The sequence below is a fragment of the Vanrija pseudolonga genome, chromosome 5 (assembly GCF_020906515.1).
Source record: "Vanrija pseudolonga chromosome 5, complete sequence".
Taxonomy (NCBI): domain Eukaryota; kingdom Fungi; phylum Basidiomycota; class Tremellomycetes; order Trichosporonales; family Trichosporonaceae; genus Vanrija; species Vanrija pseudolonga.
The window spans coordinates 868,515-890,310 of record NC_085853.1 but is presented as its reverse complement, the minus strand read 5'-3'; the positions used below and the strand labels follow the sequence as shown (position 1 = coordinate 890,310).

General features: G+C 60.9%; 7 protein-coding genes across 7 annotated transcripts; 4 read left to right on the top strand and 3 right to left on the bottom strand.

Moving 5' to 3' along the window:
* Positions 1 to 6,007: 6,007 nt before the first annotated feature.
* Positions 6,008 to 8,649, top strand: ran1_0 (Negative regulator of sexual conjugation and meiosis). The gene is made up of 2 exons (XM_062773548.1): positions 6,008 to 7,081; positions 7,459 to 8,649. The coding sequence occupies exons 1-2, from the start codon at positions 6,510 to 6,512 to the stop codon at positions 8,402 to 8,404; spliced, it is 1,518 nt and encodes a 505-aa protein (XP_062629532.1). The 5' UTR covers positions 6,008 to 6,509; the 3' UTR covers positions 8,405 to 8,649.
* An 810-nt stretch (positions 8,650 to 9,459) lies between these two features.
* Positions 9,460 to 11,849, bottom strand: RPD3 (Histone deacetylase RPD3). The gene is made up of 10 exons (XM_062773547.1): positions 11,598 to 11,849; positions 11,449 to 11,494; positions 11,328 to 11,410; positions 11,156 to 11,273; positions 11,034 to 11,108; positions 10,880 to 10,987; positions 10,642 to 10,840; positions 10,120 to 10,604; positions 9,990 to 10,067; positions 9,460 to 9,938 (listed from the first exon to the last, which is right to left on the bottom strand). The coding sequence occupies exons 1-10, from the start codon at positions 11,643 to 11,645 to the stop codon at positions 9,484 to 9,486; spliced, it is 1,695 nt and encodes a 564-aa protein (XP_062629531.1). The 5' UTR covers positions 11,646 to 11,849; the 3' UTR covers positions 9,460 to 9,483.
* Positions 11,850 to 12,061: 212 nt separating this feature from the next.
* On the top strand, positions 12,062 to 12,986 carry bcas2 (Pre-mRNA-splicing factor SPF27). The gene is made up of 4 exons (XM_062773546.1): positions 12,062 to 12,139; positions 12,194 to 12,297; positions 12,346 to 12,512; positions 12,559 to 12,986. The coding sequence occupies exons 1-4, from the start codon at positions 12,082 to 12,084 to the stop codon at positions 12,881 to 12,883; spliced, it is 654 nt and encodes a 217-aa protein (XP_062629530.1). The 5' UTR covers positions 12,062 to 12,081; the 3' UTR covers positions 12,884 to 12,986.
* On the bottom strand, positions 12,963 to 13,660 carry vma7 (V-type proton ATPase subunit F). The gene is made up of 5 exons (XM_062773545.1): positions 13,536 to 13,660; positions 13,379 to 13,460; positions 13,237 to 13,322; positions 13,100 to 13,187; positions 12,963 to 13,058 (listed from the first exon to the last, which is right to left on the bottom strand). The coding sequence occupies exons 1-5, from the start codon at positions 13,593 to 13,595 to the stop codon at positions 13,006 to 13,008; spliced, it is 369 nt and encodes a 122-aa protein (XP_062629529.1). The 5' UTR covers positions 13,596 to 13,660; the 3' UTR covers positions 12,963 to 13,005.
* A 164-nt stretch (positions 13,661 to 13,824) lies between these two features.
* On the top strand, positions 13,825 to 16,976 carry NUT1 (Mediator of RNA polymerase II transcription subunit 5). Its single transcript, XM_062773544.1, has 4 exons — positions 13,825 to 13,917; positions 13,960 to 14,032; positions 14,068 to 15,659; positions 15,695 to 16,976. The coding sequence occupies exons 1-4, from the start codon at positions 13,840 to 13,842 to the stop codon at positions 16,970 to 16,972; spliced, it is 3,021 nt and encodes a 1,006-aa protein (XP_062629528.1). The 5' UTR covers positions 13,825 to 13,839; the 3' UTR covers positions 16,973 to 16,976.
* A 154-nt stretch (positions 16,977 to 17,130) lies between these two features.
* On the top strand, positions 17,131 to 18,426 carry LOC62_05G007021 (uncharacterized protein). The gene is made up of 7 exons (XM_062773543.1): positions 17,131 to 17,273; positions 17,312 to 17,415; positions 17,469 to 17,521; positions 17,571 to 17,750; positions 17,859 to 17,989; positions 18,040 to 18,242; positions 18,283 to 18,426. The coding sequence occupies exons 1-7, from the start codon at positions 17,197 to 17,199 to the stop codon at positions 18,357 to 18,359; spliced, it is 825 nt and encodes a 274-aa protein (XP_062629527.1). The 5' UTR covers positions 17,131 to 17,196; the 3' UTR covers positions 18,360 to 18,426.
* Positions 18,427 to 18,428: 2 nt separating this feature from the next.
* TPM2_1 (Tropomyosin-2) lies at positions 18,429 to 19,942 on the bottom strand. Its single transcript, XM_062773542.1, has 6 exons — positions 19,737 to 19,942; positions 19,587 to 19,601; positions 19,316 to 19,390; positions 18,857 to 19,177; positions 18,643 to 18,711; positions 18,429 to 18,580 (listed from the first exon to the last, which is right to left on the bottom strand). Exons 1-6 carry the CDS (start codon positions 19,737 to 19,739, stop codon positions 18,578 to 18,580), a joined length of 486 nt encoding a protein of 161 aa, XP_062629526.1. The 5' UTR covers positions 19,740 to 19,942; the 3' UTR covers positions 18,429 to 18,577.
* Between the last annotated feature and the right edge of the window lie 1,854 nt (positions 19,943 to 21,796).

The following is a 21,796-nucleotide window of genomic DNA, read 5'->3' as shown; positions in this document are numbered from 1 at the left end:
CGCGCCGGCCGGCCACTGACACGCCCTCGTCCCTGCCCCAACGGCTCGTGGCATGTCCGAAACCCATCGCGATCGAGCGAGTCCGAATACCCGACCAGGCCAAACGGGACGAGACGAGACGATCGCCGGCCGGCCCACCCGCCAGCCCACACACAGCCCAGCCCACCTGCCCGCCCACCCGGCGACTGATGGTCAAGCCGAACAGCGCAACGACTCTATGGGCTGAATCGTAACCGTAACCATAACCGTGACCGCAACCGGGAGCCGAGATCCGGCAAGGTTGACTGGCCCAGAGGAACAAGCTCGACGATCGTTGTAGGCTGACCGCGCACTCCAACGCCATTGTCGGCGAATGTGGGTCTGGTCCGCACGACCGAGGACGTTCCACTTCCACCCTTACCGGCTTCTCGAACGGTGGCTGGACATTCACTCTGCGGATGGCAGCTCTTCGGACGCGAGTAACTTTGCTCCGACAGACGAGTGCACGCCCGCCAGGTGCTTTTGGCTCCCGGTGGCAGTTGTTGTTGCCCGCCACTCGTCCCATCTCACTCAGCCAGACCGGCCTTCAGAGACTCGATCACAGGCAGCACGGATGAGGAGGACCAACTGGGATACCCGCGCTGGGAGCCTCGCTAGGGTGAGTGAGGGATGGACGATCGCAATTGCGCTGTAAGTACTCCCCTCGCCCACCTCTTTCGGTTGCCGGTTGCCCGTTTCTTGATTGCAACTCCCGAGTTGGAGGCAACACAGGGGGTGGGGGTCGCTGACACCACCCCGCCGTGACCTTACAGTGCTCTTCGAGTTGACAAACTCTCGAGAAGACTCACACTGACTCCCGCCTGGACGGGGACCTCGCAGCACCCACGCTCTCAGCTTGCTTGGGACAATAGACTGTTGTTGTTTGACCGATCTGGCCCGTGATTGTCGGGCAGTCAGTCGTCTGCCCTCGCCCTCTGGCTGTTGAGTCGATCAATCCATCACGACAAGTGATACCAGTCCCAGGTGTCTCACATCGGACATTCTGAACTGCGCCGGCCCCGCCGCCTCACTTTGAACATTTGGCTTTCATCATCCCCAACACTTCTACGCCAATGTTTGTGTGTTTCACGGAACAACAGTGGCGCGGCACTGGAATCCGCGCATGCCCAGATCAGGACAGGCACTCGCACGCCCATGCATCGGGGTCTCTACACCACTGAAGAGTGCGAGGAACATGGCCTCTCATTACGCGTTTGCCGTCGTCTTGCCGTCTATTGTTTACATGAATACCTTTGGCCGTGGCGGTTTTCCTTGCCGCAGGTACCGCCCCCTCTATGCCCGCCGCCCGCCGGTAACGTTTGGCAAGTTGGTGACTGAATGCGCATCGAGCTCAATATCACCAATGGCGGCGGATTCGCAGGGACAGGAATGCTTGGCAGGCTAAAAGCGCTACCATCTCCGCGGAGCCAGGCGAAAGGGCCCGGCGCAGGTCCGTGGTAGGTGGGTGCGAGGCCCTCGTGGCGAAACTGTGGCGTGTATCGCCCAGCGAGCCGGGCGTGCCGAGCTGCTGCCTGTGCTGATGTGAGCCAGCATCTGCGCTGCGCACAAACACGGCGGCTGGTGCCGACGACATCGCGAGTCCGCCACAGGGTCCATCGACCCAGGACGTTGAGGTGCTCGTGGCCAAAGGGATTGACGCCACACCGAGGGGGCTGAGGCGACCGTTCCTCAAGGGACACTGGCAGAGTTAACCTCTCTCTCCGGTAAATGTACCGGCTTATGGGAAAGCACAGTGAGAGGAACCACAAATTTGCGAGGGGCAGGCAGCCAGGCGACGAGGGCAGCAAGCATTCGCAGGAGCCGAGTGAGCGGATTCGGAGGGAGGCCGGCTCCGTGCCGAATGATGAGGCACCCAATGTCCCACACGTGTGCTGCGCACGGCGCCGATGACAGCTGCTCACTTCTCCCAAGTGATCTCTTTCGGGGGCCATTACGCGTACTTTCGGCGGCATGACTCACCACCGACTCATTCTCCGCGTCCGGACGAACATCTCGGCCAAGGTCGCGCCACATCGCGAGTCAAACGACCGCTGGGGCCAATAGCGCCGCGCGAAGTGCACGGTAGCGTGGGGCCTGTCGGGGAAACTTAGCCTCGTCGCTCGCGCTGATCTGCTGGCGGGGCACGCCGCCGTGCGTCCATGCACACTATACTTCGGGTGCTCGGGCGCAATGCTGTCGGCTGCATGATCCATCGATGAGCCGACGCCCCGACACGCGCCGGCGCGACGCCCCCGATGCGCCGCCTACTGTACACGCTTGCCGCCAAGCCCAGCCTCATCTTGGCCGCCTGCCGCCTCGGCGGCAGCCGGATAGCCTTGCTGCGTGAAGCGCAACTGCACGGCGTTGCCGCGGCTTCCGGCCCGCTCCCTGCGAGAGCTGGCCGACGCTGGCCGCCGCTCCCGCGGGATGAACAGTCCGTGTCTATTGCAGTCAAGTTTCACCGGTGCTGCTAATGCGGTGCTACGCGCGCGGCATGTGTCGATAATGGCGCTGCCAAGCTCGTTTCCACAGCGTTATGCACGCCTCCGCTGGCGCGTATCGCCAAGGCTGTCTAATGTGATGGCATGTCAGACATGGCGCTGGCCGCGGAATGACAAGATCATCGTGTGGTCCTCGCGTGGGGGTGGACGCGAGCCTTTGCACGCCTGTGAGCTGCGGAGGGCCGCTGCGGACGTCCTGGAAATGGAGGGCTGGTACTGTACCCTATCGTCCATTCTCGGCCATGCCCTCGTCTCCTCCCTGGGTGTTTCCGAAGACGTGATTGCGACCACCACGTTATCAAACGGTATACCGTGAGCACTCCACGAACCAAATATTGACAGGACAGGGCGGCCGGCCGGAATGATGACACCATTTCCGATGCTCAAGCGGCCCGAACGGAATCCAGATATGACGTGCGCGGGCGACCGATGCGGAGCAGCGGCGGCTCGAGATATGAGACACTGCTGCGCGTGGGTGGGTGCTTGTGCGCGGCGGCTGCGCACATGCGGCGCATACGCAAGGGCACCAGTGTGTTCAGCTGCACCTGAGGAGGCCAAGACAAGGTGTGGCGGCCGTCCAGACGGCAAGCCTGCTGCCGCTGACAATGGTTCTCGTGGCCGGTGAGGTGGACGGGCAATGCCGTGGCATATGACACTCGCAAAGAGCAGGCAGGAGAGGAAAGCGGACCGTGCGACCGTGCGATGTCCGTTAGAAGGCCGTTGGTCAGTTGTATTGGAACCGTGCCCCCGGTCGACGCCTTTGAGCGGAGGTTAGTTTGCGGGATGGCAGAGGTAGAGTTGAGCAAGTTAGAATGCTGCCTTGAACGTGGTTCAAGAGGTTGGCGGGGTCGACAGCCGCGGCGTTCATTATGCTCAGGGAGCCCACGTTGTCTATTCCCTGCGAGTCTGACCCCAAAAGCTTTAGTATTGTTTAGACTCAATTCCCATTGCCCTCCTTGTCCTGCACCAACGACTTTAGTCTCTTCCATGTATTCAATTCAAAGGCGACTGCAAGTCTGATAATGGTTGCCGGAATCAAAAGTCGACAACCGTCAAAGTCAGGGTCAGTCTGTTGAAATGACCGCCACAGTGGCGTGGCGGCACCCTGTGTGGCGGCGCAGCCAAAGCCGATGGCGACCAACCTCCTTCAGCCTCCTGTCTGAGGTGGTTGATCGCACGAGGCGTTATCAGGATGCGGTACATGCACAGCGTGCCGGCGGCGAGGGAGTTTAACGGCGATTGCGGCACTAGCGTGGACTTAGACCATTGCGGGAAGTGCGGCGAGCCCGCCGCCACCAAAGTGCCGCTGACGAAGGGGTGAGACGTTGTGTGTCTGGGCTCGTGGGCCCGAGCTCAAGACCACACGGCCAGGATCCAGGAGCATGACTCAGTTCTTTGATCTGTTGTCAATTAAGCCACCGAAAGGGTCACCACGCGGAGCACCTGGCGCCAGCTGTGCCGTGGGGCAGGCGGACGAGGACAGCAAACGAGTTCGAGTTCGCTGCGGCAGTGGGCAGCGTGCGGGTGGGCAATGCAGCAACATCTGCCTGGGATCAAAATCAGGATACATCTGGTTGTTGCAAGTTGCAGGAACCAGATGCGAGACCAAATAAGCACACACAGACACGACGTCGAGCTCGTGCTCTCCGTGGGCTTGCACAATGTCTCACCCTGTGACTGCTTGCTGGGTCCAAGCTCAAGCCATGCCAGTCACCCGACCATCACAGGCGATCCGTGGAACCCCAGACGCTTGTGCCTGATGCGTGTGCGTGTGTGGTATCGAGATAATGGCCGGATCGTGCGGCCGGGCGGGGCACGCGCGCCCCCGGTAGCTGTCACTGGCCCACTGGCTGCGGTCCACCGGCTCGATTGGGAGGGCCCGCTACCGAAGCGATGAACAATGGGCTTCCTCGCGAATCTGAGCCACGGCACACACATGCTCACATGAGCCGACGAGTGCTGCTACCAAACGCCGTGCTGTCGGTGTCCAGTGAGTCAAGCGGCTATGCATTTCTCTGATCGAGACCGGAGGTCCGAGTGTAATCAGTGTCGCAATGACGATTGAGTATGAGATTGAGACACATCGCATTGTGCTGTGCCCAGGTATGTTGCCCATGTGTGTAACATGGGTGGCGAACCCGGCCTGTGTCGGACATCGGGAGGCCCAAAACAAGTCTTGGACTGCCATGGACTGCATTGTCCTCAACGGCGGGTGTGTTCGGTGTAGCATGGGCGGATGAATGTCCGTCTGTTCCCTGCCTGGATAAACCCATGGAACCTTGGAAGATGAGTGAATCACAGATACTGACAAGCCGACGGGGTTTGGTTCCAGGTGTCTGCACGCCGCCGCGTCCGCCGCGCACGCCGCAGGGTGGAGCATTGACGCGAGGCCCTGACACGAGGTAGTTACAGGTGGCGAGCGTTCGGCTAGTCCGCCCAAAGCCGGCGAATGTGTCATGTGTGTCAGCGGGTGGGGTGGGAGTGGGCTGTGGTATGTGTGACGTGGGCAACGGAACGCTGGCGAGGGCGGCCGGGGGCGCGAGAACGACTGAGGACGGACGACCGAGGGGAGGCGAGGCGAGGGAACAAGGCTGGGGCCTAGACGATGTGGCTTGCAAAACGGGGCTGATTTTGGGCACAATTCTGCTCCTACTCTGGCTGCGCGGGGCGACGGGGCCCATGGTCTCAGATACAGTGTGCGTCGGTGCTGGGGAATTGAGGCAGCCGCCCCCTTTTCCACCCTTTGCCACCCAATCCATTCTCAGGACTGGCCCACGCCGCCCACCGTCCGACGACAAGCAGCATTTTTTTTCTTTATGTTTTTTTGCCCTCCGTGTGGTGGCCTCCTTTCCCTGTCTATTTTCGGTGGCGCCCACTTCAGGAACTCTGTCCCAATGATCTGGGGAGATGCTTGTTTCTACGGCCTGCCTTGTACAGGCGTGGAGGGGGCCTTGGGCAGACGCGGGGGCCGAAGGAGAAGGAAGGGGGCAGAGACAGGGACGGCCGGTGGCGGCGGCGTCGCGCAGGCGCCAGCACCACCACCAACCACCACCACCGCCAACCACCACCACCACCACCACCACAACCTGGCGTTTCTGGTCGAGTCTGACGCGTGCCCCGGCAAAGACTTGGCAGGACTGTCTGCGCCATCGATAGACCATCGGTGGTACGCGAGCGAGCCGGCCGGCCGGCCTGCCTGAGGCCTGTCAGCCGCCATGGAGCCATCCAAGCCAAAGTCAGCCAGTCCGCCAGCCAGCCAGCCCGCCAGGCCTCAAGCCCACACGCCAGCCAGAGAGACTGGTGCTCGGTGATTTCCCGTTGGGGCCGGTTGCGACTCGACGCCCCCATTCCAGCGTTGGATTCAGGCCAGGTCCAGTGTCAGGTAGTCAGGACTGCCGGCGCGCTCGTGTCAGACTTCGCAGGTGAGAAGAAAGGCACACACTTAATAGATCGACAGTGACCACTGCCATCAGTACTCTTAAACACGCGTGCACGCTAGTCGGTGCCCACCACCACCGCCTCCTCCATCCATCACCTCCACCCCACCCCGTCCACCTCCCCCCTCGCTCCCCTCATCCCCTGTCCACCGTCTAGAAGACGTCGACATTCACTCACCTGCATATTATTTCAGTCCTCATACACACGCACGAGGAAAATATAATATACCCTCCGTCACCGTCGCACGCCCGTTGTGTCGAACTGTAACCGCCCCCGCAGTCGCCCCGCTTCGTCGCTTCCGTCGACTGTCGCCACATTACACAACATCTTGCGGCCGGTCCGCGTGTAAATCGTCTCCACACACGCCCGTCTGTTCACAACAACGCACGCTCTCGTGCCCCTTCTCCGGCCCTTAATCCGATCCGCCATCCCCGCCGCCATCGTCGGACAAGAGCACACTACACACCCGCCGAGCGTCGGTTTATAAGTACGACCTCCCAAACCACCAACCCCTACCCCCCACCCACTCGTCACCATTGCCCCTTCCTCACCATGCCAGACTACACCAACGCTGGCAGGGATCTTGTCGGACGCCGAATCGACCACGGGCGGTACGAATTTGTGTCGATCATCGGTGTCGGAGCCTACGGCGTCGTGTACCTTGCCGTCGACCACCTGGCCTCGCGCGGTCGAGTGGCCACTCCCTATGCCGCCCCACCCTATGTCGCCGTCAAGTGCTTGTGCAAGAAGGGACTTGATGCCCGTCAACGCCACTTCCAGCGCAGGGAGATTGCGCTTCACCAGCTGGCGGCTGATCACGTTGGCATCATGCCGGTCCACAAGGTCATTGAGGATGAGCTCTTTACCTTTGTCGTCATGGACTACTATTCTGGCGGCGACCTGTTTGCCATGATCACCGACAACCAGCGGTACCTCGGCCGCGACGAGTTGGTCCGCTCCGTCTTCCTTCAGATTATCGATGCCGTCGCTTATTGCCACTCGATGGGCATCTTCCACCGCGACCTCAAGCCCGAAAATATCCTGTGTTCCGAAGACGGCACAAGGGTGTGTATTGCGGATTTTGGTCTTGCAACGACCGAGAGAATGTCGACCGACTTTGGATGGTGAGTGTTGTTTTGGTGTTGGACGACGACGGCGGCGACAGACCACAGTGGGGTGGTGGGGTGCAGCTGGAATCGACCTGGGTGGTTCCAACAGGTGCCACACTCGTCTACCATGGCTAGCAACAAGCGTGGAGTGCTAGTCTCTCCCGTCAGCCTCTCTGGGAGGCAGCGGGTAGTGACTACGCACGTCTGATGGCTTGTATCGTGCCCATAAGGTGGCAGGAGCGTGACGATCCCCTCGGCCCCTGCCACCGCCCGTACCTGTTTCTCATCTTCGCAATCTGGTTTGGGGTCACTTGGCCAGGGGCAGGATTGCGGCACGGGTTCCGTAATGGCGTATCAAGAGACAAAGGGGCAGTAGCTAACACACCGCTCAGTGGCTCGACCTTCTACCTCAGCCCCGAGTGCCAGGGCGGCCTCTTTGAGCCTGTCGAGTCCTACTCTACGGCCCAGGCAGACTTGTGGTCCTTGGGTGTCATCCTCGTCAATTTGGCGTGCGGCCGCAATCCCTGGAGGCAAGCGCGTGCAGACGACGACACTTTCCGCGCGTACCTCGACGACCCTAGTCTGCTTGCGACGATCCTGCCCCTGTCACCTGCAAGCAGCGCCATTCTTGCCGGCCTCTTCACGCGCAACCCTTCCGACAGAATCGGCTTGGCTCAGCTGCGTGCAATGGTCATGGCCGCCCCGACTTTCTCGACCCACAGCAGTAACATCAAGGCACACTCCCACTTGCCGTCACCTGCACCTAGCCCCGAACCTGGCCTTGACATAAGCGTACCCGCTCACCTCGTTAGCGGTTCCGTACAATGGCACCAGGTAACGGTGGCGTCGGTGGCATCCTCGGCTGCTGCGGTTGCGGCGGCTGCCCAGGGCGGGTCCATCCCCCACCCGTACCACCTGCACCCTCACCACAACCACCACCTGCAGCCCCAGTACGCTGCAGCGGGTCACCACCACCACAGCAGTGGCTCACGCCACCGCCAGCACTTTGTGGACCACGACTCGTGGTCGCGAGGAGCAGAGTGCGCTGCTGCGTCCGACGATGGAACACAGTACACCCACGCCCACGCGGCCAACCAGCAGTACTACAACACGCCGGCGTCGACGCCAGGCCTGGCCACAAGCAGCTCTGAAGCACATGACCCGTTCAGCGCGGGGGCTGCTCGCTCAACGTCGTCGAGCTCGAATGACACACTGCCCCCAACCCCCGAGCTCGGCCCCGTCATGCACGTCCAGGTTCCCCAGCCTGTCAACAGCATTGCACGCTGGAAGCGCGACATGCCCGAGCTCAACATCACCTCCCCCGCATTCGTCCTCTAGTAGGACGTGAATCGTCATGCCCACATGCCCAACGAAGTGGCAACATCCTCTCCATTGTGATTACAACCCGAACATTAATTTACAGTATTATGACCCCCGCCAAAAAGCGCACCAAGTTGCCATTTTGTACGACTCTGACGATCAATCAACCACATCCCACAACGCATTAATATTAATTGTATCACATATAGATCACATTCACAATAGACTTTGGGCCACTGTCAATGCATCCCACATGCTATGGGCCGCGATGTGCGCAGTGCTGGTGGGGTGTAGGACATTTTCTGAGTGTCAGAATCGGGTGTTGGGTGGGCGAAGTGGCCGTGAGAAGGAGGGTGTGTAACCTCAATCTGAATCTGGCTCCTTCTGCACTTTGGGCCGTTTCACCGGCCCACACCGAGTTGTCACCGCTCTCGGCGCATTCAAGTGTCCCCATTTCAACGAGATCAACGCGAGTGCGCTCGCAGGTCCAACTAGTCACAACAAGTGAAGGAATCAATAGCCAGCAAGCGAGCCAGCTTGGCACCGCGTTGCTGGCTGTCAATTCAGAACGCCATCCCGGCGCCATCGCCCTCCCGCCACCCAACCCGGGATCGATCGTGCCGGGCGTCTCTTCTCCTTCGCCTCTCACTCTTCACGTCCCAGCCACCATGCACCCCTCGTCCTTTTGTAAACACTTTATCGTGCTCGTCATTTCATCTTCGATACGCTGCAAGAGACTGTCATGTCTTGCTCGTCCGGTCGAGACAGCAATTGTCGCACCAGCGCAAAATAGCCCAAATCATTTATCAATCCCCAAAAGTGTCTTGATCGACCGCTGCAATCGAGTTCCCCACCGACTGATCTCCCTTTTAGCCTTCTTGCCCTCCTGGTTTAATGAACCAGACGGTATGCTTACTCCAGTCTTGCATTAAGATCATGTCTGGCCCAGGCCTATGCCAAGACCTGAACCAGATATCCATGTCTTACTGTCTTGACTCGAGTCAATTGTCACAAATAAAAACGGCACAAACAATGTCGGCCCTGGACCCAGAAAGCACACGAGACAACGCGCTGACATGCTCAACTAGATCCACTAGTTACGCTCCCTCAGCCACAACATCGCCGGCTCCCGCTCCGCTCACCTCGCCGTTGGCGACGTCGGCCGCGGAGGCATCAGCCATCTCGACATCGCCGTCCGCAGCAACAGCGGCCTCTGCAGGTGTAGCAGCTGGCTCGGACTTGACCACATTCTCAGCCCACGACTGAATGTCAACTGGTCCCTTGGAAGACGACCCATTGTCTGCCGGTGCGCCACCTTCTTCTGCTGGCGCAATTGGTGCGGGCACTGTTGTCGCGGGAGTCGCCTCGGCGGCCGGCACAGAAGCCGACGGCGCCGCACTTCCAGTCCTTGGCGATTGAGAGCGCCGGCGTTTTGAACGGGAGCCGTTCGAACCCTCACGATGGGATTGGCGATGCCGCCTACCACCGGTTCCCTCATCCTCGGAATCAGAGAGCGAGTTTTCGTTCTGCTTCTCCTTGTCCCACAGGCGCACTGGAAGAGGTCAGCTGCGAGCCCTCTCAGGTCATTTTTTCCCCAACTCACTTGGTCTCCTAACGTCCCTGTCCTCGGCGTCTTCCATCTCGTTGTCATCCTCGTCATCGTGCGCAAGCTTTGGAACGGCTGCAACTGGTCAGGTTGTTCTCATCCCTCCCGGCGACAAGGGCAAACTCACTGTGTATCTGGACACTGGGAGCCGCAGTCTTGTCGCGCAGCATCTCAAACACCGTCTCCTGGAGCTTATCCAGGTACTCGCGAGTGTTGTGGTCCGTCATATTGGACGGCTTGACGTCCAGCTCGTAGTCGGGGCCATAGTACTCGTAGTACTCGTTGTTGGGGATGGCGCCTCCAAGTTGGACACCAGCCGCCAGACCAGTCTCATACGCCCAAGTGCGCGACACCGACTTGACGGTGTAGCCACCACCGCCGAGCATAAGGAGAGGAAGGTTGAACGACTTGATGAACTGGACACACGCGGCGTGGCCGCGCATGGAGAGGTTGAACGAGCCGAGTCGGTCACCAGACAACGAGTCGGCACCACACTGAAGCACAATGGCACCTGGCTGGTACCACTCGATAATCTTGCGAATCACGGGCTCAAAGATCGTCTTATAGTTCTCGTCACTCATGCCGTCTCGCAAGGGCACGTTACACGCGTATCTGGACTGTCAGATGTGCCCAGGAGTTCTGGACCTACCCCTTGCCCTTGCCGATGCCGTTGTCGCGAACCTCACCAGTACCGGGGAAGAACTCGCCGTACTTGTGGAAGCTGCAGGTCATGACGCGGTCGGTTGTGTAGAATGCCTCTTCAACACCGTCACCGTGGTGGACGTCAATGTCGACGTAGAGAACGCGCTGGTGGTATCGCAGGAGCTCGAGGATACCAAGGACAATGTCTACGTCGTCGTCAGCAACCGTCCGCATACAGCACGTACCGTTCACGTAACAGAAACCTGTCGCCTCGGCCTTCTTGGCGTGGTGGAGGCCACCAGCCCAGTTGACCGCAATGTCACACTTGTCGCGAGACAGGCGAGCGGCACCCTCTGATTTCAGTCAGCACAGTCTTTGGCGTCTTTAAAATAAACACACCCATGGAACCACCGGCCGAGATGGAGCAGTACTCGAACAAGCCGTCAAAGATAGGACAGTCATCGCCGACATTGTCTTTGGTACATCAGCGTTGGTCTTGATGCGTAACCAACAGCACTTACACTTGACTTGTTCCCTAGCGAACTGGTTTTCATTGTCCGGGGTGATGCGGTGAAGGAAGTCGACATACTCGTCCGTATGGAACTGAGACATTTCGCGCTTGGTAGCAGGCTTTGCCCTCTAACGGTGGAGTCAGCATCCACTCTTCGAGATGTCGGGCCAGCTCCAACGCACAAAGATTTCCATCTGCTTGTAAAGGCCGTAGTTCATAACGAGCGAGTGGCACATCCTGATACGCGTCGGCTTCATGGGATGACCTATGGAGTCAGCTGCTGAACAATATCTGCCCGCTTACCTGGTCCATAGTGGTAGTTTCCGATGTCCGAGTCGAAGAAGTAGCACTGCGCAGTGTTAGGCTGGCCACAGACACATGGATGGGGTCTTGTGATCCCGATTACAACCAGCACGACACGTCGTACCCGATGATGAAGGATGGATACTTACTACTCTCTTCTTCGACTCGCCGGTGATGGGCTCGTTGATAGCGGCCATGTTGAGCTAACTGGATGCTATCTGTCTGTCCTCGTCGTTTCTGTGTGCGTGTGAACGGGGAGAGTGTAGCGCGTAGATGATGGATGGGTGCGTTGTGGGTGAGATGGAAGTGTCGAGAAGCGTCCAAGGAAGGTGACTCTTGTCGGTGTTGGTTGGCGCTGTGTGGAAAGTAAGTCTCGATGACCCCCGCGAGGCCGTTGATGACCAGCCCAGCTCAAGTGGAGGGGAAGGGAAGGGAGGCAACGGACGGCGCACGCACAAGCGCGCAGTCAACCGTCAGCGACTGACCGCCGATGACAGCATCTAGAAAATAGGCGCCCAAAATTACGCGCGCCTAACCACTCATATCTCCGAAATGCCGACCTCTCCATCATCTTGGGACTTCTTGTGTACCGGAGTTCAACTTGCATCAACAACATCTATACAACCCAGCACCATGTCGAGTTCAGGCATTGACGCGCTCCCGTACTACGACAAGCAGATCGACGACCAGGGTAAGTGTCCCAGAGCTCAAGACACGCAGAATAGCTGCTAACTCGTGACTGCAGCACTCAAAGCCAAGGCATTGGTTCTGATCGAAGCCGAGCTCGGACAGACGCCACAGGTCGCCGACGACGATGCGCGCTTGCCCCCCAATGTCGAGGTCTTCCCCGTGAGTTTATAGCTGGGAGATCCCGAGACGCAAGCTGACACCCGACAGAAATCTGCTGGCCTCGCTTCGTTGCTAGCCAACTATGCCGACGAGCCCATCCGCGGCATCGACACTTCCAAGTACAACCCACCAAGCGTCCCTGAAGGAGCCAGCGTCGAGGAGCTGATCGAGGCGGAGCGGAGAGGAAGGATAGGCGAGGGTCACATGGCTGTTCGGTGAGCCGAATCGGAATCAGCATTGCGACGAGAGCTGACATATCAGTAACGACAACGTCGGCGTGCTCCAGTCATACGGACCGAATGCTTGGCTGGTCCGCAACTACCAGCTCAACTCGCAGTCCAAGGAGCTGCAAGAGACCCTCACACAGCTCAAGGAGCAGGTGACCGAGGTCAACCGCGCGCGCCGCGTGTTCCAGGAGGACGCAGGCGAGCACCTTGGCCGCCTCGAGAACAGGTGGCAGGACCTTGTCGGCTCGACGGTCCAGCTCGAGATGGCGTGCAAGGCCATGGAGGGCGAGGTGCGCGGCCTCCGCAGGAAAGAGGAGGAGCTCCGTCTCGAGGTGGCCCAGCTCGAGGGCTCGGCATGAGGGCGAAGCAGACACAAATGTAGAACTAGAGGCAGCTGCGCGCCGCGGCTGCGTGTATTGTACTATTACGTCTCCACAGTCACGAGCATATGATATACATTGTTCACTGGAGTATTGCAAGTCTAGTCGCCGCGCAGCTTCTGCACGCGCTTGAGGACGGAGTCCTTGAGAGGGTCTGCACGTGTCAGTAGGGCTTGGTGGCCGCCAACAACCTACCATAGGGGTGCTCCTTGGAGGGGATCTCGAGGAGGGCAGGGAAGGCCGCCTGGTAGCGGTCGACCGATGGGCGTATCCTGTCGGCAACCTGGAAGGTTAGCGTTGAACTCGCGAAGAAGATGGATCCGGTAACGCACATGCTGGTTGATGAGGAGGATGGCAATATCCTTGCGGTCCTCGGTGAACTCCTGGAACGCAGCCTCGATGATGTTGGTCTGGGTCTCTGGAGGGGGTTGTCAGTCCGTCACGTCGCCGCACCGCGCCCTCCGCACGACTCACTGGCATCGACGACGACAAAGTTCTTCTTCTGGGCCTCGGTGACATGTCCGATGCCGGCGAGGAGGAGGCCAGTGACCGAGTCCTGGCGATAAGGTCAGTGTGTGCTGGCGAAACACGTGAACGCGTGCGCGATCGATCGACAGCCGCATGCACGTACCTCGTCACCAATGACGGCGAGGAGGGTGCGTCCCGCTGCTGGGTTGTTGGAGGTGCTCATGTTGGCGGGGGGTCGTGACGCGGCTAGGTGCAGTGCAATGGGAGGAGGAGGAGGTTGTGGTTGAGATGCACGAGGTGGTGGTGACGACAGGGAATCGCAATCCCACCACCACCCACCGCCCTCCGCCGCCGTCATTCCGCCGCCGCGCCGATGGTGCCGCGAAAACAGACCCCACTCAACCCAACCGGCCCAACCTTCCCTCCTTAACTCCCACCTTTGACTTGTTGTTGTACAACACTCGACCATGACCACCGCGACAGACGAGCTCGACGTGCGCCAGTTGATAGGCCGCGCTGCCGTCCGCGCCGTCCCGCCAAAACGGGTGCGTCAAGCTTGGGCTCCCCGCAAATGCTAACATGCTCAGTTCACCCGCCTCGTCGCCGATCTCGTCGCGCGCAAGGGGCTCGAGGCCGACGCCGCCGAACGAGCAATAGCAGGTATGTGCTGCCCGTTGGTCTCGCTCACACCCCAGTGGGTCTGCTGCACCACCTCGTGCGGCCGAGCGCGCCAGGCATCCTCGTCAACTACCTCGCGCAGGCGCTCGCCGCGCCCCTGTTCACTGCGCGGACGTTTGTCGTCGCCCTCCTTACGCATCTGTACCGATCCGACGCGATCGCCACGGCATCCATCACCCCCCAGCTCGTCAGCATCTCGTCGGCGCTTTTGGCCAACCCCACCGGCCTTGGCCCCGGAGATGTTCTCCCGTCGCCGATCGAGCTGGCGTCTGACATCCCGGATGTTGGGACGAGCGAATCCGCCGCTGCTGCCCCGGAGCAGGCGCCGGCACTCAGCCTCATCCTTCCCCTGCTGAGGCAGTGTGCAGCCATGTCTCCGCCGCCCCCACCCCTGCTTGCGATTGCGTCGCGCTTGACGACGCTGATCCCTCCACTGCCCGCGCCGCCATTCGACGTCGGGCTTGAGGCCGCCCAGCTCAGCGCCGTGCTGCCCGAGGACGTCGGACGACCGTTAAGAGAGTGTCTCGCGGGGCTGATGGCCGACCTGCCGCTTCCTGATGCCCCGGCACAGGACGTTGCTGGGCTGTTCGGCGTGCCGGACGTTGGGCAGCAGTCCGGAGGCTTTGGCGACATTGGTGCTGGCATGACCATGTCCTCGTTGCGAGCAACTCCGCTGCCGCTCCAGCAGACGACGGAGTTCCTCATCGAATATGTCCGCCGCGCGCAGGGATGGACGCGCAATGTCGTGTCGACCACTGAGCCGCCCCAACCAGCACCCCACCTCATTCACATGCTCAAGCTTGGGCGATCATTGTCGGCCGACTCGTCGGCGTTCATGTCGGCATTGCTGGACGCAGCCGCCGCTCGCGTTCTCGCTGCCTGGTCAAAAGGACCTGGAGAGGCCGTCTTCCCCTTCGTCTTCTTCACCGAGCAGCTGCCGATCCTGTTCAAATGGTGGCACGACAACTCGGACCCCAAGTGGCCCTACCCTGCAACGCTGCAGCAGTCGCTCTCAAACATCTTTGCCTCGCACGGCCCTCAACTCGCGACCTGGTACCAGGCATTGACGGCTCTGTACACGGCAAAGTTTACCCAGATCGAACCCGACGACGAGGCAGGGCCGTACCAACAGCCTGATGGGTGGGTATCGCTCTCGCTGGAAGGGACCGCCGTGCGGCGGCACACGAGCCTCGGGCTGTTGGACGAGGACGCCAGCGTCATCCTCATCGGTAGCCCGGTCAAGGCCGCGCCGGGAGAGTCGCTTATTGAGCGCCTGGCTAACTGCGCTCCGTCACATTTGCCAGCTCTCGAGAACTTCATCACGCACGCCGCAGGAAGCGCGCAGTCGCTGGGGGCCGAGATCGTTCAGGCAATCACAGCCGCGCCGCAGACACCCCCGCCTGAGAACCTCTTTGCCCGGCTCGCCAGCTCACCAATGATTCTGTCACTGATCTCGGCCTACATTACACCGTGCTCGCTACTAGATCTCCTTGTGACACACCTCCTCCGAGATGCCGAGGACCCGACGCGCGCAGAGGACCCCGGTGCTGCACTGATCCGGTTCGGATCAGGTGTGACTCTTATCGAGGTCCTATGTGCTCAGTTTGAGGTGGGTTAACGTTCCCCTCAGTTCTAACCCCGCAGCTCCCGCTCCCCGACCTCCTGTACGACTCGCGACGCGCACTGAACCTCGCCAACTTGAGTGAGCATCATCAAAGCAACCTCAACGGCTGGGTCAAGGCTCTGTTCGGCTCGGACGGTATCGACGACGAGATCTTGCTCTCGACATCCTCGTCCGACATCTGCAGACTCTCGTCGACGTTGGTGCACCAGGCGGTCGTAGCCGCGGTAAACGGCCAGATTGACCTCGACACGCTGCACAGCGGCTTGTCGTACTTTGCTCAGCCGCTGCTCAGCTGGTGCCTGGGCGGAGTCGTCGGCTGGCTCTGCACCGAAATCGAGCGACAGGGGCTGCTGTCAGGTCTGCACTTGAACGTTCTCCAGACCCTGGTTCTCGATTCGTCGTTCCCTGAACCGCTTTTGCAGGCCAACTCCCGTGCGATCAACCGACTGCTGGAACCTGCCACTGGGCTGGATGCGGTCCTCCAGAGCTCGAGCTTTGACACGGCTGCCGTACGCCAGCGGCTGCAGGCCGTCGGAAGCCCAGCGGCGAGCAGTATCCCCGAGACCTCTGCTGCGCCGTCTCTCCCAGCGCTGCGGTCAGAGCTGCAGGGCGTGCGACACCTCGACCTCGCGGCGCCGGGCTGGGACTCGCGGCTACTGGATGCGCTCGATGGCGCGCTACTCGCCCACGGGCCACTGAGAACTATCAACTCAGTGCTCACCGACATGCTGCACCCGTCCATGCTCGAGGTTGACGCGAACGCGAGTGATCCGCTTGGCCAGTTCGCGGCGCTGCTGTTCGCGCTACGCCTGCCACGTTCGTCGACACTTCCGCTCGTCGCGACGCTGGTGGACGGGTATATCCCAACGCTGTTTGGCCCGCGCTCGCCATTCATCCCAGTGCCGCCCATGCCAGGCCCGGCCATCCTGGGTGTCTCAGTGCCAGCCGTGCCTGGGCCTCCCCCTCCGCCCTTGCCGTTCGCGGCACACGCGCTGCACCGGCTGCTGCGGGCATCGCTGCTTGCTGCCGAGTCATTCTCGCAGGACGGTGACACGACGACTTTTGCAGACATGCTTGCGGCGCACCTTGCCACCGAGCTTGCGTTCCAGCGCGGGCGCCCCAGCTCGGCCAACCGTGCCAAGCGTCAACAGCCGCCACGCGGTTCGCTGGCCGGGGCGACCGCGGACCCCGGGCTGAGCACCGAGCAGCGCGAGCTGCTGGACACGCTGACGGCTGCGTTGGAGGCCGATGACGAGCTCAAGGCGCGGTGGCCGGTTCTGGGTGGTGCCAAGGAGTAGTAGGCTAGATGCATAGATGTAATGCGTGTCGTGTCTTTGGGAAGGCCGCAGGGGTGAATCAGCAACAAAAGGTGGAGGCCGAACATTTCAGGCCGCCGGCGGTGGGGCAGATGGCGTGGGCCGATGTGTCGGCGGCATCGGCGCCGCGCGTTCGGCCTCGTTGTAATGTTGATGAGCCCACCCACTTTCTTTGTCAAACTCTCAACTTGACCACCGCCGCCGCCATGCCAACACACGAGCTCCCAGCAGACCTGATCGGACAGGCGGGGCTGTACAACGTCGGCGACCCGCTCCTGCGGCGGTGAGCAACTGGTTGCTCTTGGCACGCTAAACCCCCAGACTCCGCCTCGAGGACCAACACGGCGCGCCGCTCACCGACCTGTCCAAGGCGTTCCACGGGGCCGAAGTGGTGATCCTGTACGCGGGCAGCGCGCAGGGCTCTAGTGGGTCGCGTCGCGCCGCGGTCTTCGTCGAGCGAGCGAGCTGACACTCGCAGACAACCTGCGCTCGTTCCACCGCGAGCTGTCGGCGCTTGCCCAGCGCGAGCGGGTACGTCGCTGCCTCCTTGGTCATGTCCTATGGCTGACTCCCTGCCCAGTCCACCCGCGTCATCTATGTCTCGACCGATACGGACGCCAAGCTCGCGCTCGCGTCGGCGGCGCAGTACCCGTGGCTCCGCATGCTTTTCTTCGACGACTCGGACTTTGCGCCCATGCAGGTCAGCGTCACGACCGACGTGGTCGAGGTCGCGCGTGGGGAGGACTTTGTGCAGGCTAGTGTGAGTGTGGTGCCGAGTGCCGAGTGCCGAGCGCAGCGAGGCGCGAGGTGCGGGGCGAGGCGGACGCCAGCCGGGCGGACGACAGCACGAGCTGACTGGAGCGCCCAGGAAATCGAGGTCGGCGCCGAGACCGTCCCGTACGGCGGGGAAGACTACATCCGCGACTATGTCCGCCCGCTCTCGCGCGCCGCAGTCGCCATGAGCATGAACGCGTACTCTACGCCGAGCATCGCGGTGTAGTAAGCTGTCAGGGTGGAGAAGGCAGTCGTCGTTGACACACACGCCCCAGCCACATCCCGACCCACCGCTTCATCGCGCGCAACGTCCGCCCAGGCGCCTTCTCGTCCGACCGTATCGGCAAGAACTTGCATACCTGGCGCAACGGGGGCACGCCGGGCCTGCGCGTTGCCGACGTCGCGCGCGCGCTCCGCGTACCCCTCTTCTTCCTCCTCCTCGCGGCGCTGTACCAGCTCGTCGTGCAGTTCGGCGGGGGTGAGTGCGCGACTCTCGAACGCAGCTGACCACCCTGCAGAACAATACAACGTCCTCCCCGGCCTCATTGACCAGTTCTCCTGGCGCTCTCGCGAGCTCAAGGGCGATCAGATCTAGGCGTGGCACGCGCCAAGCCAAGCACACGCCGCCCCCATTGTACCCATCTATACAGCCTGCGCACCCCGCACTAGCTATTGATTCATGCTGCTGTCTAGCACACGGCCATCGGCCCGCGCTGGCTACGTCCAGGATATGGCGAGGCGGATTTGGAAAGAGGTGCGCAGGGCTGCGCGACACGGCGCCTGGCACAAGCACATGGGGACACGTGGGGATGTTTACTGGCGAGGTAAGCACATGGTCCTCCTGTCTGCCTGCCACATGGGGCAGGCGGCGTACGTACCAAGCTCTCCATCTGGGCAACAACCTCGTCGAGCTCGCGCTTCGACTGCTGGTACTTCTCGACGGCGTCCTGGCGGTGTCAGTGCGAATGAAGGGTATGGGGTGGGCTGGCGGGGTGCAAGGCCAATCCAAGGCCGCGCGCTCAGGCCGGCGACGGGCTTGCGGCAGGGTCTGCGTGCGCGTGCCTCCCAACACCTGCCTCGCATCACACTCACACCGTGCTTCTTCTCCCAGTCGTCACGCTCCTGCTCGGCGCGCTGGACGGCACGCTCAAAGTGCTCGGCCTTGACGTCGACCTGGCGGAGCTTCTCGGTCGTCTCCTTGAGGTCCTTCTCGGCCTTGTCGAGCTCCTCCTCGAGGAGCTGAACCTTGCGAGCAAGGTTCTCGCCAGCAGTGCGGTGCGTGTCGCCCTCCTCGGCGGCACCCTTGAGCTCCTTGACCTTGCCCTCGGTCTTCTCGAGCTCCTCCTCGGCAAGCGAGAGCTTGTGCTGGAGCGACGAGATCTCCTGGTCACGCTCAAGGAGGGTCTGCTTGAGCTGGGAGTGGTCAGCAGCTGCCTTGGGATCGATGACGCCAGTGGGGGGAAGGCGGCACAGCGCACTGGGCCTGATCGCACGCTGCCCCTCACGTTGCGCCGTGCGCCGCCTCGCCACACGGCACACGCCTGGACGCACCTTCTTGTTCTCAGCCTCGGCCTCCTCAGCGCGGGTCTCGGCAGCCTCGATCTTCTGGCCGAGGATGGTGAAGCGCTGCGACGGGGTTAGATGTGTCGCCGTAGGGCTTGCTGCCTGTGCCCTGTGTGCGAGCGGTGCGCTGCGCCAGCGTGACCATCTGGAATGCTAGCCCAACCTTGCCACGCTGGCAGGCGCGCGAGCCGCTGCACACAAGGACAAGAGCCGGCGGCGTCCATGCCAGCACGGCTGCCGGTCGCGTCGATAGTCTCACCTCCTTGATCTTGTCCTGGATAGAGGAAGTTGAAGTCAGCGTTGCAGTTGAGGAAGTTGGGTGGTCACTGGCGGCGGTGCGGACGGGGGTGGTTGCGGGGGTTGAAGCGCCTCCACGGCGGAAGGGGGAAGTGACAGCGTGTTGACTCACCATGCTTGCGGGTGTCGTGAGAGGTCGTTGAGGTCGGTGGGAGGAGAGTTGAGAAGAGTATGGAGATGTTGCGATGGGGTTGCTTAAGAGACAAGAGTTGGGGGAGGAGGTCAAGGCTGCCTGCCGCCTGGCTGCTGGCTGTCTGCTGCCATGTCATCGCAAGCCATGCGGGAGGCGCGGGTGGCCAGTGCATCCCTCGCCGCTGGGCAGCTAGCTAGCTGGGTGGCCGGCCGCCTGGCTGCACGTCGCGTCACAGAGCGGCACCTAAAACGCGTGGCGTGGCGCGGCCTTCCAGGGCAGGCGCGACTTTTATCCCAGTGATTTTCTAGTATATTTCTTTTGTATTAATCCCAAACCTTGTCTCCTCGCACCGCACCCGGCACACTCCCACACCGTGTCGCTCAAAAGAAAATGCACCTTGTCACTCTTCTTCTCTTTCAAATTGGTACGCCTGGATCTTAACTTTGGGCCCATCTCGTCACTTGCTTCGGCGCTTGGCTCGTGGTGGGTAGGTTGAAGAACCGGGTCAGACCGACGCTTCGGCGCAGCGCCCCGCAGGACGAGCCGTACTATCCCTTCAGAGGGCGGATCGTTGTATGGGGAGGCAGACATTCAATTGCGGCCTTGGCCTTTGGTGCGCAGTTGGGCGAGGCGAACGCACTGTCGTATCGGCATGCTCGTGCTCTCTTACCTAGTCTGCTCGTGCGGTCCCCGACCACGGGCTCGACTCGCCAGCGGCGATTGGGGCTTTGAACCCCTTCACCAACCTGTTGTACCCCCGGCCTTTCTCTCAACCCATCCAAACAGATGCAGGAGTCGTCGTTTCTGACGTACGTGTGGCTGACGACAATGTTATCTCGCCAACTTGCCTGGTGTCGCGATAAACACGAGTTACTAACCAAGGCACTGAGAGAGTGTACAGTATGCCGTGTACCCCCTTCTTCCCAGTCCCCAGCACGCTGGCTGTCAGTGTGCGGGTCCGGTCCTCCTTACCCCTGCCCCTCCACACCCTGCCACTGTTATCTTCTTACCGACTACAACCCTCAGGTCGGTAAGATAAAGTAGATGGCGACAGTGATGTCTCTTTGAGACATGGAGGCCTGCAGATCGCGTCACCCTTCATTGACGTGGGTGTCGCGTTTTGATGGCAGCCGACATCTTAGCAACCTATCTTGTTAGGTCGTTCAGGACCACGCGGTGCAGTTCATTGGGCGTTGCTAGCGTATCATTAGAGAGCGGAGCCGAGCTGTTAGTTTGACGTTCAAGTTTGCGGTCAACAAGTCACACGCCTTGATGACCACTGGAATCGCGGCGATCATCGGAACGAGGTTGAGCTTGTGGTACCAGCAAACTCTATGATGAATGAATGATGTGGCGCGATCAGCACAAGTGGTGGTTCCATCAAGTTGGGCGTGAGGCATGTGGACACACAGGCGTGTGGGCAGAGGCGGCTGCGGTCGAAAAGTGGCCTCGACAAGAACTTGGTTTTGGGTGGCTAACGGCGCCACCTCGTAAAGTCTTCAGATCCCAAGGAATAACAACGCAGCTGCACGCAGCATGTCCGAGATCCCCTGCTAAGGTTTGTCGTTCCAGTCGCCGCCATGCACTTCGGACCACGGAACTGTACGTATCGCCGCAACCTTGTTTGTGACTTTTGAGAGAGGAGGACGGCCGCGGTTGGATAATGAACAAAATTATAGTTACAAACTCTGTTGCCATTAACCAAGCCACCCGAGCTGGCGGCCCTGAACGCGGCACAATACAAGGTGACTTGGAGGCGTCTGTTCAAGGCGCAAGAGACTCACAGCAGTTTCCTGCCTCCAGCTCCTGGTCTGCGCACACGGCATGTGTGTCTCGTGCATGCCTCGATTCGCCATGGATTCGTCATACAGCTCCAACAATGTACGTCAAGATGAGTCAATCAAGACACCGCCTTGCGGGGATGGACAAGGTGGGCAGATTGGCGCAGATTGACCCCGGTTCCAGCTCTAAGGCCCACCTGTCGGCTGCACGGTAATGCAGCCACCCGCAGCCATGTACCTCGAGATCCCTGTGGCGTC

What these genes read in the sequence shown, in the direction of transcription:
- RPD3 (XM_062773547.1), bottom strand. Translation starts at nt 11,645, where the DNA reads ATGGCCGCTATCAACGAGCCCATCACCGGCGAGTCGAAGAAGAGAGTA. An exon ending in AGGTTTCTGTTACGTGAACG is followed by an intron (nt 10,841 to 10,879) that starts GTACGTGCTGTA and finishes ACGACGACGTAG; the next exon opens with ACATTGTCCTTGGTATCCTC. An exon ending in TCCCAGTGTCCAGATACACA is followed by an intron (nt 10,068 to 10,119) that starts GTGAGTTTGCCC and finishes GACCAGTTGCAG; the next exon opens with CCGTTCCAAAGCTTGCGCAC.
- vma7 (XM_062773545.1), bottom strand. Translation starts at nt 13,595, where the DNA reads ATGAGCACCTCCAACAACCCAGCAGCGGGACGCACCCTCCTCGCCGTC. An exon ending in CTTTGTCGTCGTCGATGCCA is followed by an intron (nt 13,323 to 13,378) that starts GTGAGTCGTGCG and finishes AACCCCCTCCAG; the next exon opens with AGACCCAGACCAACATCATC. An exon ending in CTCCAAGGAGCACCCCTATG is followed by an intron (nt 13,059 to 13,099) that starts GTAGGTTGTTGG and finishes TGACACGTGCAG; the next exon opens with ACCCTCTCAAGGACTCCGTC.
- LOC62_05G007021 (XM_062773543.1), top strand. Translation starts at nt 17,197, where the DNA reads ATGCCAACACACGAGCTCCCAGCAGACCTGATCGGACAGGCGGGGCTG. An exon ending in GGCGACCCGCTCCTGCGGCG is followed by an intron (nt 17,274 to 17,311) that starts GTGAGCAACTGG and finishes CTAAACCCCCAG; the next exon opens with ACTCCGCCTCGAGGACCAAC. An exon ending in CGTCGTGCAGTTCGGCGGGG is followed by an intron (nt 18,243 to 18,282) that starts GTGAGTGCGCGA and finishes ACCACCCTGCAG; the next exon opens with AACAATACAACGTCCTCCCC.
- TPM2_1 (XM_062773542.1), bottom strand. An exon ending in CCGAGGCTGAGAACAAGAAG is followed by an intron (nt 19,178 to 19,315) that starts GTGCGTCCAGGC and finishes GACCACTCCCAG; the next exon opens with CTCAAGCAGACCCTCCTTGA. An exon ending in ACTGGGAGAAGAAGCACGGT is followed by an intron (nt 18,712 to 18,856) that starts GTGAGTGTGATG and finishes TGACACCGCCAG; the next exon opens with GACGCCGTCGAGAAGTACCA.
- ran1_0 (XM_062773548.1), top strand. Translation starts at nt 6,510, where the DNA reads ATGCCAGACTACACCAACGCTGGCAGGGATCTTGTCGGACGCCGAATC. An exon ending in ATGTCGACCGACTTTGGATG is followed by an intron (nt 7,082 to 7,458) that starts GTGAGTGTTGTT and finishes CACACCGCTCAG; the next exon opens with TGGCTCGACCTTCTACCTCA.
- NUT1 (XM_062773544.1), top strand. Translation starts at nt 13,840, where the DNA reads ATGACCACCGCGACAGACGAGCTCGACGTGCGCCAGTTGATAGGCCGC. An exon ending in CGCCGAACGAGCAATAGCAG is followed by an intron (nt 14,033 to 14,067) that starts GTATGTGCTGCC and finishes CTCACACCCCAG; the next exon opens with TGGGTCTGCTGCACCACCTC. An exon ending in TCCTATGTGCTCAGTTTGAG is followed by an intron (nt 15,660 to 15,694) that starts GTGGGTTAACGT and finishes CTAACCCCGCAG; the next exon opens with CTCCCGCTCCCCGACCTCCT.
- bcas2 (XM_062773546.1), top strand. Translation starts at nt 12,082, where the DNA reads ATGTCGAGTTCAGGCATTGACGCGCTCCCGTACTACGACAAGCAGATC. An exon ending in CAAGCAGATCGACGACCAGG is followed by an intron (nt 12,140 to 12,193) that starts GTAAGTGTCCCA and finishes TCGTGACTGCAG; the next exon opens with CACTCAAAGCCAAGGCATTG. An exon ending in CCAATGTCGAGGTCTTCCCC is followed by an intron (nt 12,298 to 12,345) that starts GTGAGTTTATAG and finishes GACACCCGACAG; the next exon opens with AAATCTGCTGGCCTCGCTTC.